Source organism: Salvelinus sp. IW2-2015, linkage group LG32, assembly GCF_002910315.2.
Source record: "Salvelinus sp. IW2-2015 linkage group LG32, ASM291031v2, whole genome shotgun sequence".
Taxonomy (NCBI): domain Eukaryota; kingdom Metazoa; phylum Chordata; class Actinopteri; order Salmoniformes; family Salmonidae; genus Salvelinus; species Salvelinus sp. IW2-2015.
The window spans coordinates 29,368,948-29,391,033 of record NC_036871.1 but is presented as its reverse complement, the minus strand read 5'-3'; the positions used below and the strand labels follow the sequence as shown (position 1 = coordinate 29,391,033).

Below are 22,086 nucleotides of genomic sequence, written 5' to 3'. Positions count from 1 at the left end.
TTGACTTTGTGGTCCTTAAGCCATTTTGCCACATTTTGGAAATATGCTTGAGGAAATTGTCCTTGGAAGACCCATTTGCGACCAAGCTTTAACTTCCTGACTGATGTCTAGAGATGTTGCTTCAATATATTCACATCATTTTCCTTTCTCATGATGCCATCTATTTTGTGAATGCACAGTCCCTCCTGCAGCAAAGCACCACAACATGATGCTGCAACCCCATGCTTCACGTGTGGGATGTGTGTCTTTCGGCTTTCAGCCTCCCCCTTTTTCCTCCAAAATAACGATGGTCATTATGGCCAAACATTCTATTTTTGTTTCATCAGACCAGTACGATATTTGTCCCCATGTGCAGTTGCAAACGTAGCCTGGCTTTTTATGGCGGTTTTGGAGCTCTGGCTTCTTCCTTGCTGAGCGGCTTTCAGGTTATTTCAATATAGGACAATTTTTCTGTGGATATAGATACTTTTGTACCCGTTTCCTCCAGCATCTTCACAATGTCCTTTGCTGTTGTCTGGATGATTTGCACTTTTCGCACCAAAGTACGTTCATCTCTAGGAGACAGAACGCGTCTCCTTCCTGAGCGGTATGACGGCTGCGTGTGTCCATGGTGTTTATACTTGAGTACTATTCTTTACAGATGAACGTGGCCACTTCAGGCATTTGAAATTGCTCCCAGGGATGAAACCAGGTCTACCATTTTCTTTCTAAGGTCTTGGCTGATTTAATTTTCGTAAGACTTCTGACCACTGGAATTGATGAGTGGGGATTATAATTGAAATTAAAACAATTGTTGGAAGAATTACTTGTGTCATGCACAAAGTAGATGTCCTAACTGACATGCCAAACTACAGTTTGTTATCAAAACATTTGTGTAGTAGTTGAAAACAGTTTTAATGACTTCAACCTAAGTATATGTTATTCCAACTTTAATGTAGACCTGTTGTATTCTGCGCATGCGATAATACAATTTATTTGATTTGATTTATTGTTTGTGTGTACTCAAACAAGAAAGGAACACAAATTCAACATGAACAAATTTCAACCAAGATCAATACATGTCAAACAAATATTGTAAGCACACAATACAGTAATATTTTCCATATGCAAAGGAAAAAATTGGCATTATTCTGTACTCGTAGTATGTTAAATAAATAGTAGGAACAGATAAGGAAACTCCAAAAAACAGTAAAACTAAATCATAAGTCAAGAAACAAATACTCCATTGTGAAAAAAGAATCAGTCATGTCTGTTGTAGAGGTCCGGCCACAGATTTTCATCAACAACAAGGCGATATTCTCCTTGGCCAGACAGCGGGGAAATATCTTCTGGCATGACGCATCCACCCTCAACAGGACTCTGCTGAAATGTCACAATGGCCTCCTCTATTGGGCCTGGAGAATGGCCATATTAATGGGGTTAGCGATCATCTCGAGCCGTTCGCACTCGCCATGATAGAAGAAAACAACATCTCATATGGGGTCTGAGAAAATTGAGGAACTGGATTAGTTGTGGGTAATAGGAGATATGTACTACTGAGGATGTAGTCATGGAACCAAGGTTGAGACCTGAAGGATAGGGCCTACGTTGGAAGCAAGATCACGTTTCTCCAATTAGAACATATGATTTGCTGTAGTGGTCCCTGGCCTACTCTGCTCTGGCTCGACAAATGTGTCATTATGTAAGGTGTCAGTGGAAATATAGGAGATGGGCAGTGTTTGGATGGATCCATAGGGTTAGCATGGTAGTGGAGGACCCATTGTGGCTCAATAGCGCGAATAAGAGATGCGCACAATAATTCCAACGCAGTGAAGCGATACTCTCAATGTGGGTCCCATGGTGTTTATACTTGAGTACTATTCTTTACAGATGAACGTGGCACCTTCAGGCATTTGGAAATTGCTCCCAGGGATGAACCAGGTCTACCATTTTCTTTCTAAGGTCTTGGCTGATTTATTTTCGTTAGCCCATGATGTCAAGCAAAGAGGCACTGAGTTTGAAGGTAGGCCTTGAAATACATCCACAGGTACACCTCCAATTCACTCAAATTATGTCAATTAGCCCATCAGAAGCTTCTAAAGCCATGACATCCTTTTCTGGAATTTTCCAAGCTGTTTAAAGGCACAGTCAACTTAGTGTATGTAAACTTCTGACCCACTGGAATTGTGATACAGTGAATTATAAGTGAAATATAAAACAATTGTTGGAAGAATTACTTGTGTCATGCACAAAGTAGATGTCCTAACTGACATGCCAAAACTACAGTTTGTTATCAAAACATTTGTGTAGTAGTTGAAAAACTAGTTTTAATGACTTCAACCTAAGTATATGTTTACTTCCAACTTTAAATGTAGACCTGTTGTATTCTGCGCATGCGACTAATACAATTTCATTTGATTTGATTTATTGTTTGTGTGTACTCAAACAAGAAAGGAACACAAATTCAACATGACACAAATTTCAACAAGACTCAATACATGTCAAACAACATATTGTAAGCACACATACAGTACATATTTTCCATATGCAAAGGAAAAAAAATTGGCCTATTTGTACTACTGTACTGTATGTTAAATAAATAGTATGGAACAGATAAGGAAACTCTCAAAAAACAGTAAAATCTAAATCATAAGTCAAGAAACAAATACTCCATTGTGAAAACAGAATCAGTCATGTCTGTTGTAGAGGTCCGGCCACAGATTTTCATCAACACCACAGGCGATATTCTCCTTGGCCAGACAGCGGGGGAAATATCTTCTGGCATGACGCATCCACCCCTYACAGGACTCTGCTAGAATGTCACCACATGCCTCCTCTATTGCCTGGAGAATGGCCATACGTTAATGGGGTTTGCGATCATGCACCTTCCACCGCCATGCTGAAAACAACTCCTCAATGGGGTTGAGAAATTGGGAATATGGTGGGAGATAGAGAATTGTAAACCTGGGATTGTCATGGAACCAGTTGCAGACCTGAGCGGCCCATTGGAAAGTCACGTTGTCCCAAATTAGAACATARATTTGCTGCTAAGGGTCACCTGGCCRTCTCTGCTCTGGCTGAWAAAMATTGTCATYTAAGGTGTTCAGGAAATTAAGGAGATGGGCAGTGTTGGATGGTCCAAGGGTAGCATGGRAGTGGAGGACCCCATTGTGGCTCATAGCTGCGCATATGGTGACATTTSACCCGCGCTGGCCAGGTACCTCAATGATGGCACATTTACCAATGTTCCTTCCTCTCCTTGTTTTTGCTAAATTGAATCCAGCCTAATCTATGAATATGAGTTGCTGGGGGATGGGACTTGCATCCAACTCCATGATTCTCTGAAATGACAGTAAATACTGTAATTGCTGTTTAGTAAAGTTCACTGGCAACATCAATGAGTCTCTAATGTTTCAAGAGTGTAATACTAGTACATTACTTACTTGCACATATTCGTATTTATCCTTCACTCTTTGGGAATTCCTTTCAAATGGGACTCTGTAGATTTGCTTCATCCGGAGATGGTGTTTCTTAAGGATGCTGTCTATGGTTGATAAGCTCACGCTGATGTTATGGAAGGTGGCAGGGTTTCAAAAAATCTGTTGTTGGATTTCCCACAATCTTATGCCATTATTTTCAACATCCATTTGCACAATGGCAGCCTCCTATTTGTCTATAAATAGCCACGTTCTACCACCACGTGGTAGATTTCATCAGAAATTACTCTCCCTGTTCTTCCACCACCTCCACCTCTACAGCACGGCCCTCCACGCTGCTCCCCAGGGCCCTAGAGTCCACCACCTCCACCCTGTCTCTTATACACATCTAGATGTGTATAAGAGACAGCAGGAGTACTCACCTGTGGCCTTTTTATTGCAAAGTGAACATTTGCGCAATTAGTGTTTGCACATGTGAAGAGTGAAAGTGATCAGTTGGTAATTGAGTTTAGCTTGTTGAACAGGGTTGCTTTTCATTTGCACATAAGATATTTTAGTTGTGAAAGTTGTGCCAGAGGTAGAGAATTGTGTATTGTGTTTTGCCAAATGTTTGTTAAAGAATTGCAATCTGAGTGTAAAGCAAAACGTGGGAGTGGTATTGCAGATTTGGTGTATGGTTCTGCTAAATGAGTTACAGGTCTGGGTCATTGTGCCTCATGGGCCAGTTTTAGTTTGTAAACAGTTGGGAAAAACTGTAATATGAGATGAAAGGCGAGTTCCTAACGAGTTCAGAAAGCCAAGCTAGAGCTCTGTGATTTGTCCACAACGATGTGGGCAGACATTTTGATCAAGAGAAACCTGAAGAAGTTATGCACATTTTCTCTTAACGCTCAACATATTTTACAGTTATAAGAAAGGTGGAATCTTATAGTTCGTCATTTTATAATTTYATTATGCTATATTTAGAACACATATAGCCTACACCATAAAATATTTKATATTTTCATATTTGTACTTGTGCTTGTGTCCTCAAAAGTGACRACATCTCAACGACTTCTAACTATTTTTACCAGAAAGGTGAGATTTAGGCTTTTCTTGGAGTATGCAGCCTTACTAGTTATTGATAAATAATAACTTTTGGTGATTACGTAGATTACATTTAACTGGTTATGTTGTATATATTAGCGGGTCTGGCGTCATTGTACAGTAGGGTTCACATGCCTTTAATACCTCCAAGATTTCTCTTAAAAAATGTTTTACTTCCTGGCACAGTCTGGAATAGTAGATGTTTCTTAATGCCCACAGTGCTTTTATCTTTCCTGTATGCATGTATGTAAACAGGCTTTCCTTACTTCTTTAATAATTCCACTCCATAATATGTTTATTGTACCGTATCCTATGATATTTTACTATCATAGGTTTTACTCTACTAAATGAGAGCATTGCTCGAGCATTGCTAGTCAAGAACCGCTGCTAGGCAGGCACAGTGAATATGACTGTCTGCACTGTTTTCCATTGATGCATATGTAATTCCTGCCTTGTTAATGCATYCCTCAGATATTAGCACAACAAGGTTAGGGATGAGTCAGTGTTATTAAATGTTCTGTCTCATTTACAAAGATTTTGAGGTACCTTAATATTAGGATTTAGCATTCTGACTAGCCAGTATATGAGGTTGATTTCCATACCACTTTCTCAGGGCCAGAAACTGCTCATTGTACTGTATGTATAGCAATAGTAAAAGCATGAGCACATTAGGCTCATGGTAGTATAGTGGTTAGAAAGGTTGCTGTTAAGGGGGTAGGGCTAGCCAGTAGCCTATTTGAGGTTGATATCCATACCACTTGTAAAGCTGTAGTAAAGCATGACAGCATTTTGCTCATGGTAGTATGTATGTTAGAAAGGCTGCAGGCAAGGGGTTTGGGTTTCACCCCTAATGTCTAACTGATTGGGTCAGTGGCAAGGTGACTTGTGGCTGTTGCTTTAGTGGGCTAGGGTTGTGGATCAGGGAGTGCTTTCACTTGATCAGTGCCAGCCTCTGAGGGAGTGCTTTGACTTGTTCAGCCCKATCCATATCTGATCTCTGACAAATCTATGGCCTGAGGAGGAGCAGCCTGCCAGATATGGTGGTGGAAAGGGACTACAAAGACAGTATAGAACGGCAGTGTGTGTATCTTCTCAGTACGCTGTTTGAGGGAACTGTTGTGGTAGATATGGTGCTGTAATTTAATGACAACATTTCTAGCCTTTGAAATAAATAACTCATTCTACTCCACTACTCTGTTTAGAATGCACTGATCCATTTGCAAATTATATGCAATTATCTATCCGAATAAAAGTGCTATATTTCTCCAGAATTTGACAGCTACCCCTTTAAGAATCTCATTCATCATGTCATCACATTGAGTCTGGGTCAGAGGATGAAGTAGTCAATTCAATTTGGTCACCAAATGCTCTCATTCTGGGGACTTTTCCAAAGAGACAAATGCTGTTTGTGTGTTGCTCAGTGACCTTAGATAAAAAAGGCCTATCATATTATATTGTGGCCTGAAAGATACTCTCTTAGTCTGTCTATGAGCCTGGGGTGTTGTAGTGGAAAGGTTAGCCAGAATTGTTWGTTTTTTTGGAGTGATTTTCTTTACATACAGTATGCTGAAATCAGTGTCTACTGTATTTCAGTAGGTCTACTGTAATGAATCTACAAGAACATATAATGTTGAGAAAAAATACGACATGTAAAAAAAACTTTCATATCCAGCCTAGGTCTAATTTTGTCCTTAGGCTGTTCCTTTTTTAGAACTCACGAGTCAATGTCAGAGATACTACTGCATTAGAGCAGGTTTCACAACCTCGGTCCTGGGGCCTCCCCTGGGTGTACGTTTTGGTTTTTGCCCTAGCACTACACAGCTGATTCAAATAATCAAAGCGTGATGATGAGTTGTTTATTTGAATCAGCTGTTTAGTGCTAGGGCAAAAAACGAAATGTGTACCCAGGGGGGGGGGGGGGCTGCAGTGTAATGCTTTGTGATCTGAATCAGAGATTTGCCTTACAGGGTCAGACAAATCATATAAATTGCATTCAGCCGAGCTGTCTAAACACCCTTCGACGTAATTTCCTCTTTTCGTTGTCGAGTATTCAATATATTCAAGTGTACCGTATCTATCTGGAAACACTTTAATAATGGACAAAATGTATGATATTAGTAAACATTCCCTCTTGAAAATAATCAATTTACCCATTAGAGCAGGGGTATTCAGCTCTTACTCTACAAGGTCCAGAGTCTGCTGGTTTTCTGATCTACCTGATAATAAATTGCACCCACCTGGTGTCCCAGGTCTAAATCAGACCCTAATTAGAGGGGAACAATGAAAAAACACAGTGGAACTGACTTTGAGGTCCAGAGTTGATTTTGAGGGATTTAGAGCAGCAAAATAAATATGATTAAATATTTTTTGTAGACATGAAAATCAAAACCTTTTTTTCATTTTCCCCCTGGTAAGTGAATTAAAAAGCCTTTCCCTTGATGTTGTGTTTTTTTGTTTTACATTTAAGAATTTAATCAGAGCCATGTTAAAATGGATAGGCTGTCACTCTAAGGCTCGAAAAGGAACATCAAAGAAGCCATTGACATATTTAATTTGTGTCATTGTGTTTTGAAGCACTGCTGTTTTTCTTTTATCTGAGAATACTGTTTGACCCTCTTGACTTCTTGCCTTTTTAAATTCAGGCAAACTACGCCCTAGCCTTACTCCGTATCTGATGTATGTGTAGAAAACACCATCACAGTGACAGATATGCCTCGATTTGTTCTGTCTTAAAAATACATGCCTAACTCTCTTAAGCTGGGAGGTATATACTTTGACATGCCTCAGGTCTTTCAATTTAATTTGAAATGTCTGGAAAGCGTGACTGGCGTAACTGGCTCAGGTGGGTGACATGCATGGAATATAGAGTCAGTAATACATCCCTTTATAGGAGTTGTTTCATATGTAGAACCCTGGAAACCCATCTAAATCTAGGAGAACATACAGTATATTAATATATCAAAAACCTAGGAATTATACCTTTTGATTAGATTTGATTGTGTTTTTGATTMGTTTTTATCACCAGCATTAAAAAGTTGGTATGGAATTCTACAACCTGCTCAACCTGTACAACCAGCTGGATTCTCTTCAACCGTTGGGAAACCTCCTTCAATACTATAAACAACATACTGTACACTGAGTGTACAAAACATTAGGAACACCTTCCTAATATTGAGTTTCACCCCTTTTGCCCTCAGAATAGCCTCAATTCGTCAGGGCATGGACTACAAGGTGTCAAAAGCATTCCACAGGGATGCTGGTCCATGTTGACTCCAATGCTTTCCACAGTTGTGTCACGTTGGCTGGATGTCCTTTAGGTGGTGGACCATTCTTGATACACACGGGAAACTGTTGAGGATGAAAAACCCGGCAGCATTGCAGTTCTTTACACACTCAAACCATTGTACTTGGCACCATACCCCGTTCAAAGGCACTTAAATCTTTTGTCTTGCCCATTCACTCTCTGAATGGCACACATACACAATCCATGTCTCAATTGCCTCAAGGCTTAATTTTTATTTGTTTTACCTGTCTCCTCCCCTTCATCTACACTAATTTAAGTGGATTTAACAGATTACATCAATAAGGAATCTTAGCTTTCACCTGGATTCACCTGGTCAGTATATGCCATGGAAAGATGTTTTGTACACTCAGTGTATACTGTACACAGAAACCTCAGTTTCTCCTTATCCAAGTCCAAAGTAAGAGTTGAAACTGACTCTAAAGTGCCATAGTTATGGAAAGAGAAACAAATATATGAATAAAGTGGCTTCATCATGCGTTATGTACAGATGGTTAGTCAGAAACCTGTACTCCTCTCAACCTGCTCCCCAGACCTAAATTCTTGACTGAAAGAGTGTTCTTCACAAAGAAAGGATGATATTAACACAGAGAAAATTAAGTATCTGGGAAAATCCTCTTCGTCTTAGAAGTGTAGAACTGGGGGTGTTTCTGCTACCGTATAAGACTTTGCCTGCAGACAGGCACTATTGGTGTGAAAGTATCTGAGTATTCTCGGAATGCCACCAATTTCTTTGGATTTACTTTGTCAACTCTGGAGTGTCTGAGTACAGAGGAGGAGGAATCTTCAGGGAGTCAGAGGTACAATCCAGTTCTCCAAATACCCAAAAAAATACACTCAAAATGTATTTAGTACATCTCTCATCTGTGAAACAAGGCATTTGTTGTCCAGTTCAGCACTGCCTCTGCCATTGGATCAATGCACATGTCCAGTTAGTTTTGTTGAACAGGGTCAAATGAACAGACTCAATGTATTTGGTTGGGTAATGTCATTGATTGTTTTGCCTTGTCTCATGGGACTCATGCTGCCTGTTTGTTCCAAGTGATTTAACTGAAGGTGTACGCTGCATCCAATTCAACTGTATAGATTCTTCATGGTTAAATATCCATCCAGTGCAAATTAAAAACATTGATTATGAGCAGAGGTCTTACTGTTGATTAGGAAATACCATTGAACTCAGAACAATGAGATTTGACTCACGCTTAACTGATAGCGTGATACCTCATTATGCACACATGTTAGCTTTATTCATAATCAGGTGTTGTCCTTTGTCTTGTGTCTCAGTAAATCCTCATGTGTTGAAAGGTAATAAACCAGATTGCATGGCCAGATCTGATCGTCTTTATTCATCCCCACTGCCACCCCGTCCACTAACTCAGCACACCCTGCTCCCCCAATCAATCATCAAGCCAATATTTAGCTAAAAAAGGTCAGTGAATATGCCGCAATGTTAATTGTATACACCATGATTTTGTATATCTCATTATACAAAAGAGAGACAATCATACAGGATCAAAATGTTGAAAAGAAAATAGTGTGAGGCATTGGAAAGGACTGATTCATTTGAAATGATCTGATTCTCTTTCATGAAATGGACATAACATAATACACAACATTAAGAGGATTAAAAAGAAGTTTGAAGTGGTCTTCAAGAAGGAGATTTAAAAAAGTATACTGAAATGTAGAAAATGGGGATATTAAAAATGTAAAAAATCTGTTCAAAGTTGAATACAATAAGAGGTTTTAAAAGATATGCAAATATATTAACTGGAGGACAGAGGCTTTGCAAATCCCCTTTCATAAATTACATTTGTATTTCTAAAGTGTCTAGAGTGGCAGAAAAAAGATTAAACCGGTAAACTTTGAACCGAGGGGCAAAGTAACACTCTTGTCTCGACTCACAGGAGAGAGCTAAGTGAAAGACTGTTGTGTCACTACTATGGACTTAATAACTGCTACTGTAAGTTAAAGATTGAAAGTGTTACTGATTGTTGTGTAACTATTATTGACTTAATCCTTCACATGAATGATTCTGTAACTATTATCGATTTATTATCTACTAGGCCTACTACAAGTGAATGATTGAAAGTGTTATTCATATTTCTGTTACTATTATCGACTTAATCTTACACATGAAGGATTGTGTAACTATTATTGACTTGCTACTATAAGTTGCTATGTAATGATTATCAACAAAATAAATTAAGGATTATTTAAGCAATAAGGCCCTTGAACCCAGGGATTATTGTGTGATAACTCCCAACTAAGGATTTAGGCCCGAGGTGAAGCCGATTCTAATCATTCTACTCATTTGACTATGCTATGCTAAACAAATCATTGGCATGTAGCTATCTAGCAGAGATTCAATGATGATGAGAGATAAGAAATTAATAATTATTTAATCAATATCCAATTTTTGCATTCTGAAGTTGCTATGCAAGCGGGCTGGTCCTTAGTTATTTTTTCATGTTTTGACCCAGTCGTTAATGGTAATCATTCTATTCATTCAACGTTGCTATGCTAAACAAATCATTGGCATGTAGCTAGCTAGCAGAGATTCAATGATGAGGAGAGACAATAACTTCAACAAATAATGATTTAATAAATATCCAACAGGCCTACATACAGAGAGCTCGCATTTGTAAAATTATATGTTGTTGCACAGGTTGTAGAGGCAGACAGGTATGTTTATACAACCCCCAACTATTTCAAACCAAATAGTAGCATGGTGTAACGTGTGAGCTGAGCTTTCGTTCAGTCATTAAATGTATTAAATGTATTCACTCCCTGAAGCAAGTTCAGGGAGTGAATACATTTAATGACTGAACGAAACATAATACAATACAACACAACACAACACAACATAACACAACACAATACAACACAATACAATACAAGAAACACAAACAACGCACAGACATGAAACAGAAACAATAACGCCTGGGGAAGGAACCAAAGGGAGTGACATAAATAGGGCAGGTAATCTAGGAGGTAATGGAGTCCAGGTGAGTGTCATTATGCACTGATGCGCGTAACGGGGGTGACAGGTGTGCGCCATAACGAGCAGCCTGGTGACCTAGAGGCCGGAGAGGGAGCACACGTGACAGGACCCCCTCCCCGATGCGCGGCTCCAGCCACATGACGCAGACCAAAATGAAGATCCTGGGGATCAAGAGCAGACCGGTCACCTCTGCTGAGGCACAGGAACCTGTCGATCCGGCTGAGGCGCGGGAGCATGGCGACCAAGAGCGCCGGAGAGAGAGCATACCTGACACATGGAAAAATAATGTGTAGATGCTTTTTCCCCGAAGGAGATGAAGTTTATGAATTTCCTGCCTGGGCTGTGGGGCGGTGGAATTATGACATTAATACGTCATGGTATTTTGTAGGAGTTGTTGTCCCACAACTCCTGCATATCAACCAATCATCATCCAGGATCCAAACAACCTGTTTTATAATGTTGTTTAACTATCATTGACTTAATTCTACACATGAATGACTGTGTAACTATTATTGAGTTGACTACACTGAACAAATTTATAAACGCAACATTCAAGAATTTCAAAGATTTTACTGAGTGAGTTACAGTTCATCCAAGGAAATCAGTCATTTCAATTAAATTCATTACGCTCTATGGATTTCACATTGCTCGGAATACAGATATGCATCTGTTGGTCACGTATAATGTTTTCTGATGTCAACATTGTGAACAGAGTCCCCCATGGTGGAGGTGGGGTTATGGTATGGGCAGGCATAAGCTACGGACGACGAACACAATTGCATTTTATCGATGGCAATTTGAATGCACAGAGATACCATGACGAGATCCTGAGGCACATTGTCGTGTTATTCAACCGCCTCCATCACCTCATGTTTCAGCATGATAATGCACGGCCCCATGTCGCAAGGATCTGTACACAATTCCTGAAAGCTGAAAATGGCTCAGTTCTTCCATGGCCTGCATACTCACCAGACATGTCACCCATTGAGGATGTTTGGGATGCTCTGGATCGACATGTATGACAGCAATATCCAGAAACTTCGCACAGCCATTGAATAGGAGTGGGACAACATTCCACAGGGTCTTGATTTAGCTAATAGTTTTGCGCGAAAGCAATGTTGTCTTCCAATGAATTGTCTGCATAATTTCCAATCCCCCATATTTTTTTGGGTAAATATATATATCCATTCACGTATGATACATATACACATATATACATACACACTATCAAGACATACATACTTTTTTTAAAGAGTATACCTTTATTAATTATTTCCTGCAACTACCACCGTCCCCAGTTGGAGTAACTGATAAACATTTCTGTTTTTTACCTTCAATTATCTCTTATGCACATTTACAGACACATAGCTCTATCTATACTATTCATCTCTGTGTTTGTTCTTAGTCCTTACACATTCATTTCATAATGTTTTCCATCTTTTGTTACTTGTGCTAATTGTCTATTCATATATAGCTCCGCACTGATCCATTTCAGATCACCGTACTTGCACACATTTTGTATTTATACGCTTATAGTCACATTAAACGTCACAAACTATTATCCCCTTCAGCTCCACTCACCTTTCCCATCTATCTTCCAACATCACCATTTCGGATTTTATTTGCCATATATTTTCAGCTGTGCTGTGATGCTTCAAAAGAATTTGAATCTTCCTATTCTCATAGCTTCCGAGATTGTAATTAAAAATAAACATTTTTGCTAAAATATTATTAATTATTTATTGATTGATTGACTATGGCTTTTCAAATCCCCCAGTATTGCTATCTGTAGCGTAGTTTCTACGCAAATGTTGCAATTCTTCAACCATCCTGGACCTGTGACCAAAAACGAGCTACATGCGGACAATACCAAAATAAATGGTCTAATGACTCTGCCTCCTCACAGCAGAATCTACAGAGCTGAGAAGATTGTATCCCCCATTATATATAACATTCTATTAGTTGCAAGAATTTTGTACAATAATTTAAATTGAAAAATTCGACGTTTTGAATCCGGCGTTGTTTTGCGTATCAATTCATAAACCATGTGCCATGGAATGGGTACATCGAAAATCTCTTCCCAACTATTTTGCAATTTATATGGCACAGCTGTGGTTTTTTGGTTCCTTAAATGAAATTGGTATATGTTTTTATTTATCACACTTTTCTTTAACCATTTATGTTCTTTAATATAAGGCCGACATACAAGTTCCTTACTTTTATCCCCTTCACCTGCCTCTTCCATTTTTGTGGTAATGCTGCAATTAATTGGTTGTAATTTTGGGTAGAGCAGACATTTCCATATGTCTGTGTTAGACTGCATGTGTGACATTACTCCACCAGTCCTATTTATGATATCATTCACAAAAATTATACCTTTTTTAAAAATTTCTTCGATAAATACAGTTTTTTTATCAATTACTATATTTGAATTTAACCACAAGATTTTGTTGTACTATTTGTCCGTCCTTTCAGGTGGATTAAATTGAAATTGCAACCAACTTTCTAAGGCTTGTTTAAAAAAATAAAGATATTTTGGAGTTTATTTCCTTTTCAAGCAACCGAGAGTGAGCAGGTGTAATCTGAATAAAGGGAAAAAGGCCCTTCTTGAACATAGGATGAGACATTCGTACCAATCTACTAGAGAACCAGTTTGGATTTAAGTATAACTTTTGTATGACTGATGCCTTTAGTGAGAGGTCTAATGCTTTAATATTTAATAATTTCTGCCTCCGAATTCATATTCGTTATATAAATAGGCCCTTTTAATTTTATCTGGCTTGGCCGTTCCAAATAAAATTGAATATTTTTTGTTCATATAATTTAAAAAGCAGGTCACTAGGTGTAGGCAAAACCATAAGCAAATAGGTAAACTGTGATATGATTAAAGAGTTAATCAGGGTGATTTTCCCACAAATAGACAGGTATTTTCCTTTCCATGGTAGCAAGATCTTATCTATTTTTGCTAACTTTCTATAAAAATTTATTGGAGTGAGATCATTTCTTTCTTTTGGGATTTGTATACCGAGTATGTCCACATCACCGTCAGACCATTTAATTGGTAAACTACATGGCAATGTAAAATGTGTATTTTTAGTGATCCAATACGTAATTATGGTACATTTATCATAATTTGGTTTTAATCCAGAGAGGATAGCAATGTATCTAGATCCTCTAGAGGCCGTGGAGAGATTCTAGTTGTGGTTTTAAAAGAAAACATGAATCATCAGCGTACAATGACACCTTAGTTTTTAGGCCCTGGATTTCTAATCCCTTAATATTAATGTTTGATCTAATTTTAACAGCTAACATTTCGATGGCAATAATAAATAGATATGCCGATAGTGGACAACCTTGTTTTACTCCTCTAGATAGTTTAAAACTTTCTGAGATGTACCATTATTTACTATTTTACACCTAGGGTTACTATACATAATTTTTACCCATTTTATAAGAGATTCCCCAAAAATTGAAATATTCTAGGCATTTATATATAAACTCCAGTCGTACTTTATCAAAAGCCTTTACAAAATCAGCTATGAAAACCAGGCCTGGTGTCCCCGATATTTCATAGTGTTCTATTGTTTCCAGTACTTGCCTTATATTATATCTCCAATGTATCGTCCATGTAAAAAACCTGTCTGATTAGGATGAATAATATCTGACAAAACTTTTTTTTTCTATGCGCCAAGCATTTTGCTAGGATTTTTGCATCACAACACTGAAGTGTAAGAGGTCTCCAATTTTTAAAATGGACTGGATCTTTATATATACCACTTGGGTCCTGTTTCAGTAATAATGATATCACACCTTCTTGTTGCGTGTCTGATAATCTATCATTTATATAGGAGTGGTTAAAACAAGCTAATAGTGGTCCTTTGAGTATATGAAAAAAATGTTTGTATACTTCCACTGGTATGCCATCCAGTCCTGGAGTTTTCCCATCCTTAAAGGCCCCAATTGCATCAAGTAGTTCCTCCTCTGTAATTAGGCCTTCACATTATGGTCCTCTTAATTTATTTCAATTGACTGATTTCTTTATATGAACTGTAACTCAGTAAAGTCTTTGAAATTGTACATGTTGCGTTTATATATTTGTTCAGTATATTATCGACTTATCATAACTGTTACTACAAATTAATGATTGTTGTTTTACTATTATCTACTTATCTTAAGTACAGCACATTAATATGTATTGTGTAATATTGAACTCAACACAGATGGCAAGAATAATTCATATATTTGATATTTGGCCAATAGGAGCAACCAGCTATGAGTACACATCTTAATTTGAAACTCTTTTGTTACTGAGAATTTTCCTGCACCACAGGAAATGCAGATGAGCTTTGCGATTTACATAAATTCACTGAAAATCCACACTAACACACAGTTATATAACAGTATTGCACTTTTCATGTAGACTACTTTTAGCCAGCTGATAGCCTAACCACTGATCAAGCAATATTATGGAGTAACGTTCAAATTCTGTTGCTGAAGGATTATTTTGCTGTACAGTATAGTTCAAATTAAGATCCTACATCTGTATATTTCTGTTCACTCTATTGAATGTACCTGTACTTGAATTATAGCCCATAAGTAATGTGACCATACTTTTACAATCTCTCACTCTCTTTTTCGCAGGGAGTGCTTACAGAGAATGCATGGATAATGGAACGTGGGCTCTGAAGAGCAACTACTCCAGTTGTGAACCCATTTTGGAGGAGAAGGTTGGTATAACTATTGGTTACACAGATCAAACCCTGTGCCTTCTCCTTTATTATGCTTATTGCAAGTAACCTGTTAGAGACAACGTTAACAACCAGAACCACACACACTACATAACCAAAAGTATGTGAACACCTGCTCATCGAACTTCTCATTAATGCGTTAATATAGAGTTGGTCACGCCTTTGCTGCTATGACAGCCTCCACTCTCCTGAGAAGGCTTTCCACTAGATGTTGGAACATTGCTGCGGGGTCTTGCTTCCATTCAGCCACAAGAGCATTGTGAGGTCGAGCACTGATGTTGGGCACTTAGGCCTGGCTCCCGTCAGCTATCCAATTCATCCAAAGGTGTTCCATGGGGTTGAGGTCAGGGCTCTGTGCTGGCCAGTCAAGTTCTTCCACACCGATCTCAACAAATAATTTCTGTAAAGACCTCGCTTTGTGCACGGGGGCATTGTCATACTGAAACAGGAAAGGACCTTCCCAAACTTTTACCACAAAGTTGGAAGCACAGAATTGTCTAGAATGTCATTGTATGCTGTGGTGTTAATATTTCTCTTCACTGGAACTAAGGGGCCTAGCCCGAACCATGAAAAAACAGCCCCAGACCATTATTCTTCCTCCACCAAACTTTAAAGTTGGTACTATGCATTAGGGCAGGTAGCGTTCTCCTGGCATCCGCCAAACCCAGATTCATCCGTCAGACTGCCAGATGGTGATGCGTGATTCATCACTCCAGAGAACACGTTTTCACTGCTCCGGAGTCCAATGTTGGCGAGCTTTACGCCACTCCAGCTGATGCTTGGCATTGAGCATGGTGATCTCAGGCTTGTGTGTGGCTGTTTAGCCATGGAAACCCATTTCATGAAGCTCCTGACTAACAGTTCTTGTGCTGACGTTTCTTACAGAAGCAGCTCTGGCAGGGCAGAAATTTGATGAACTGACTTGTTGGAAAGGTGCCATCCTATGACGGTGCCACATTTAAAGTCACTGAGCTCTCCAGTAAAGCCATTCTACTGCCAATGTTTGTATATGGACAATGCATGGCTGTGTGCTCGATTTTACATACCTGTCAACAACGGGTGTGGCTGAAATAATAAATCCACTCATTTGAAGGGTGTCCACATACTTTTGTGTATATAGTGTAATCAGATCAACCTGTTAGACACGATGATGTACAATATGTCCTAGGTAACAACAATTAAAATTATATCTTTGGAATGATTGTGTAACATGATTAGCGGATTATTTTCATTTATACTTTAGGACATTCAAAATTATGATATTTATGTTTGCTGCTTTACTGATGTCACAAATACGGAAAGATTTTCACATATAGTGCAGAATTAGTTGTGGCATAATTACCTTACTTGTCTGATTAGGGCATATTTATGGCACATTTACGATATAATAACAGTTTATTATTCTTACTAATCCAGTCAGCTAAAGTATGTAATTTATCATCAGAATGTTTCACATTTCCATTTGTATGTATTATCGATATCTTTTGAAGGCGAATTGTGCATTGCAAAGTATGTGTCTCTGTCAATGTGTATATAACCCCTTTATTTTTATTTAACATTTTGTGTCTATCGAGATTTTGAAGTAGATCTTTGTATATTCTCCCCACAGAGGAAATATCCAATGCACTATAAGATTGCTCTGATCATCAACTACCTAGGCCACTGTATTTCTGTGGGAGCTCTTGTCATAGCCTTCATTCTCTTCTTATGCTTAAGGCAAGTACAGAAATAGTACCCAATAGTACCCTTCTAAATGTATCTGCAGTACATGTGACCTCTTACAAAATAATGAGTGAATTGTATGTGAACTGCAGGACTGCCCTCCTATTAGGCTAACTCGCTTAATGTCTTTTAAGTGTCTATGTAAAGTATACACTGTGTTATGATGCTTGTTAATATAACACTTTAAAAAATATATATGTATCTTGATCAAGTAAATTGCACCCAAGAATAAAATGTGGTCAAATGTATGCTTGTCGCCTACTATAGGAATATGTTTTTGACTGGAATATTGTAACTTTAGTATGTAGACTAAAACATTGTTTTCTTTTATTTCCGTCTCTAGGAGCATAAGATGCCTTCGAAACATAATCCACTGGAACTTGATAACAACCTTCATTTTGAGGAATGTTATGTGGTTCCTACTTCAGTTGATTGATCACAATATACATGAGAGCAATGAGGTAACTGTTGTTACATATGATCATTTACAATTCACATGACTGTTAGGCTTTTTATTGCACTAATAACTAACTATGTTTGTTTTCCTATCTTTCTACAGCCTTGGTGTCGTCTTATAACGACTATAATAACTATTTTGTGGTGACCAATTTTTTCTGGATGTTTTTGAAGGATGCTACCTTCACACAGCCATTGTGATGACTTATTCAACGGACAAGCTAAAGAAATGGGTCTTCTTGTTCATTGGCTGGTGTAAGTGCATTCTAATTAATAATGTTCAGCATCAGCAAGTGTTTGAGTACCAATTTACTACGTCAGACTATGACAAGTGTTTGAGTACCAATTTACTACGTCAGACTATGACAAGTGTTTGAGTACCAATTTACTACGTCAGACTATGACAAGTGTTTGAGTACCAATTTACTACGTCAGACTATGACAAGTGACTGGCTTCTATCATAAAACTGCATAAGGCACAATTGACGCCGCCTAAATATGAAACATGAAATGGCAGTTATGATGTTTACCCTCTTTTCAAAATCATATTGTCACCTCCATGAGCCATTGTGACAGTCTGGTTAAAAACAACTGTTTCTAGAAATAGGAATATAATTTTACTGTAGCTGTAAGAGATAAATCCCCACATATTACATAGAACAGACCAGTGATTTTATGAATGCTACAGAATGCCTGAGTATACCTATGTAGACAATGTAGCTAAATATCGCTGATTAGCAAAACAAAACTCCATCCATTTCCCTCAAAGCACCTTGAGAGATGAAACTAAAAGCATGTATTTTCAAGAAAAGACCATATGCTATCGGATTGTGGGGAATCAGCGGTGGTTGTGCATCATTTCAGGCCTGTGATTGAGCGAGTACTTGACGGGACGGGCAGCAGATGCATCCAGTCATCACCACATAAATGACCCAGGCTCACCTAGAGCTGAAGTGTTAGTGAAAGCACATTGCAGTCAGGAGAGACTAGCACTTATGTTAGAAGCTGACTCACACCATGGAGAGGCACCTGAAATGACACGAGTAGGCTTGAGTCATTCGGCTGAGCTCAGCTCACTGCTGAGCCATCTTGTCGTTTTCTTTATGTAACATGTACAGTAGTGTAGGACTTTATGTGCACTGGAAAAAAAACATTGATCTGAATGGATATGTATATAGCTCACATTTAAGTGAATGTAACGTCGGTCCTCCTCCTCTCCAATCGAAAAGGAGGAGTATTGAGGGAACCAAGGCGCAGCGGAGTTTGAACACATAATTTATTAAAGAAAACACGAACTTGAATAAACTAACAAAAATAACAAACGGTGTAGACAAACCTATACGACGAACTCACATAAAACAAGAAGAACGCACGAATAGGACATTAGACTACACAAACCGACACCCGTACACAGTCCCGTATGGTGCAAACAATTACACAGACACGGAAGACAATCACCCACAACGAACACTGTGACAACGCCTACCTAAATATGACTCTTAATTAGAGGAACGCCAAACACCTGCCTCTAATTAAGAGCCATACCAGGCAACCCAAAAACCAACACAGAAACAGAAAAACATAGAATGCCCACCCAACCTCACGTCCTGACCAACTAACACACAAAAACTAACAGAAATAGGTCAGGAACGTGACATAACCCCCCATAAGGTGCGAACACCGGGCGCACCAGCACAAAGTTTAGGGGAGGGTCTGGGTGGGCATCTGACCACGGTGGTGGCTCAGGCTCCGGGCGAGGTCCCCACCCACCATAATCAATCCTAGCCTCCATCTACCCCTAAAAATGTCCACCATATCTTACCCCACAAAATCCTCTTAGTAACATCCATGACAGGGACAGCACCGGGACAGATAGATAAATCAAGACAGAGGGATAGCACCAGACAGAGGGATAGATCAGAATATAGAGGTAGCTCAAGATAGAGAGGGAGATCAGGATAGAGGGGCAACTCCGGACTGAAGGGCAGCTCCGGACAGAGAGACAGCTCTGGACTGAGGGGCAGTTCTGGGTATATAGCCGTTTCTGGCTGAAGGGCAGCTCATGGCTGACTGACGAATCTGGACGCTCATGGCAGGCTGACGGCTCTGACGCTCATGGCTGGCTGACGGCTCTCGACGCTCATGGCTGGCTGACGGCTCTCGACGCTCATGGCTGGCTGACGGCTCTCGACGCTCATGGCTGGCTGACGGCTCTCGACGCTCATGGCTGGCTGACGGCTCTCGACGCTCATGGCTGGCTGACGGCTCTCGAACGCTCATGGCTGGCTGACGGCTCTCGACGCTCATGGCTGGCTGACGGCTCTCGACGCTCATGGCTGGCTGACGGCTCTCGACGCTCATGGCTGGCTGACGGCTCTCGACGCTCATGGCTCGCTGGCGGCTCTGGCAGATCCTGTCTGGTTGGCGGTTCTGGCAGATCCTGTCCGGTTGGCGGCTCTGGCAGATCCTGTCTGGTTGCGGCTCTGGCAGATCCTGTCTGGTTGGCGGCTCTGGCAGATCCTGTCTGACGGACGGCTCTAGCGGCTCCTGTCTGGCGGGCGGCTCTAGCGGCTCCTGTCTGGCGGACGGCTCTGTAGGCTCATGGCAGACGGGCGGCTTTGCAGGCTCATGGCAGACGGGCGGCTTTGCAGGCTCATTGCAGACGGATGGCTCAGACGGCGCTGGGGAGACGGATGGCTCAGATGGCGCTGGTGAGACGGATGGCTCAGATGGCGCTGGTGAGACGGATGGCTCATGGCGCTGGTGAGACGGATGGCTCAGATGGCGCTGGTGAGACGGATGGCTCTGGCCGGATAATGCGCACTGTAGACCTGGTGCGTGGTGCCGGAACTGGAGGCACCGGGCTAAGGACACGCACCTTCATACTAGTGCGGGGAGCAGGGACAGGGCACACTGTACTCTCAAAGCCCACTCTATACCTGGTGCGTGGTACCGGCACTGGTGCACCGGGCTGGAGGACAAGCACATCAGGATTAGTAGGGGGAGAAGAAACAGTGTGTACAGGGCTCTGGAGACGCACAGGAGGCTTAGTGCGTGGTGCCGGAACTGGAGGCACCGAACTGGATACACGCACTACAGGGAGAGTGCGTAGAGGAGGAACAGGGCTCAGGAGACGCACTGGTAGCCTAGTGCGTAGTGTAGGCACTGTAGGTACTAGGCTGGGGCGGGGAGGTGGCGCCGGAAATCCGGACCGTGCAGGCGTACTGGCTCTCTTGAGCATTGAGCCTGCCCAACCTTACCTGGTTGAATGCTCCCGGTTGCCCGACCAGTGCGGGGAGGTGGAATAACCCGCACCGGGCTATGTAGGCGAACCGGGGAAACCATGCGTAAGGCAGGTGCCATGTATGCCGGCCCGAGGAGACGCACTGGAGACCAGACGCGTTGAGCCGGCCTCATGACACCTGGCTCAATACCCAATCTAGCCCTACCAGTGCGGGGAGGTGGAATAACCCGCACTGGGCTATGCACTCGTACAGGAGACACGTCGCTCTACCGCGTAACACGGCGCCTGCCCGTACTCCCGCTCTCCACGGTAAGCCTGGGAAGTGGGCGCAGTCTCCTACCTGCCCTTGGCCCACAACCCTTAGCCCCCCAAAGAAATTTTTGGGAGTTACTCACGGGCTTTTCGGGCTTCCGTGCAAGACGCGTCCCCTCATAATTCCGGTTCCTCTCTCCGGTAGCCTCTGCTCTCCTCAGTGCCTCCAGCTGTTCCCATGGGAGGCGATCCCTACCAGCCAGGATCTCCTCCCATGTGTAGCAACCCTTTCCGTCCAATATATCGTCCATGTCCATTGCTCCTTCTTTTCCTGTCCCTTACTCCGTTTACTCCGCTGCTTGGCTCTGGAATGGTGGGTGATTCTGTAACGTCGGTCCTCCTCCTCTCAATCGAAAAGGAGGAGTATTGAGGGAACCAAGGCGCAGCGGAGTTTGAACACATAATTTATTAAAGAAAACACGAACTTGAATAAACTAACAAAAATAACAAACGGTGTAGACAAACCTATACGACGAACTCACATAAAACAAGAAGAACGCACGAATAGGACATTAGACTACACAAACCGAACAAACGTACACAGTCCGTATGGTGCAAACAATTACACAGACACGGAAGACAATCACCCACAACGAACACTGTGACAACGCCTACCTAAATATGACTCTTAATTAGAGGAACGCCAAACACCTGCCTCTAATTAAGAGCCATACCAGGCAACCCAAAAACCAACACAGAAACAGAAAACATAGAATGCCCACCCAACCTCACGTCCTGACCAACTAACACACAAAAACTAACAGAAATAGGTCAGGAACGTGACAGTGAATCATCCCAAT

At 40.8% G+C, this 22,086-nt stretch overlaps 1 protein-coding gene across 1 annotated transcript in view; it reads left to right on the top strand.

Annotated features, from left to right (window-relative positions):
- The window catches only part of LOC111957248 (corticotropin-releasing factor receptor 2-like), a 90,149-nt gene that overhangs the window by 51,306 nt on the left and 16,757 nt on the right, over nt 1-22,086 (top strand). The window contains 6 exon segments of the mRNA XM_023978030.1: nt 15,446-15,531; nt 17,162-17,268; nt 17,618-17,735; nt 17,834-17,858; nt 17,861-17,896; nt 17,899-17,985. Of these exon segments, the coding sequence (XP_023833798.1) occupies nt 15,446-15,531; nt 17,162-17,268; nt 17,618-17,735; nt 17,834-17,858; nt 17,861-17,896; nt 17,899-17,985 (459 nt within the window).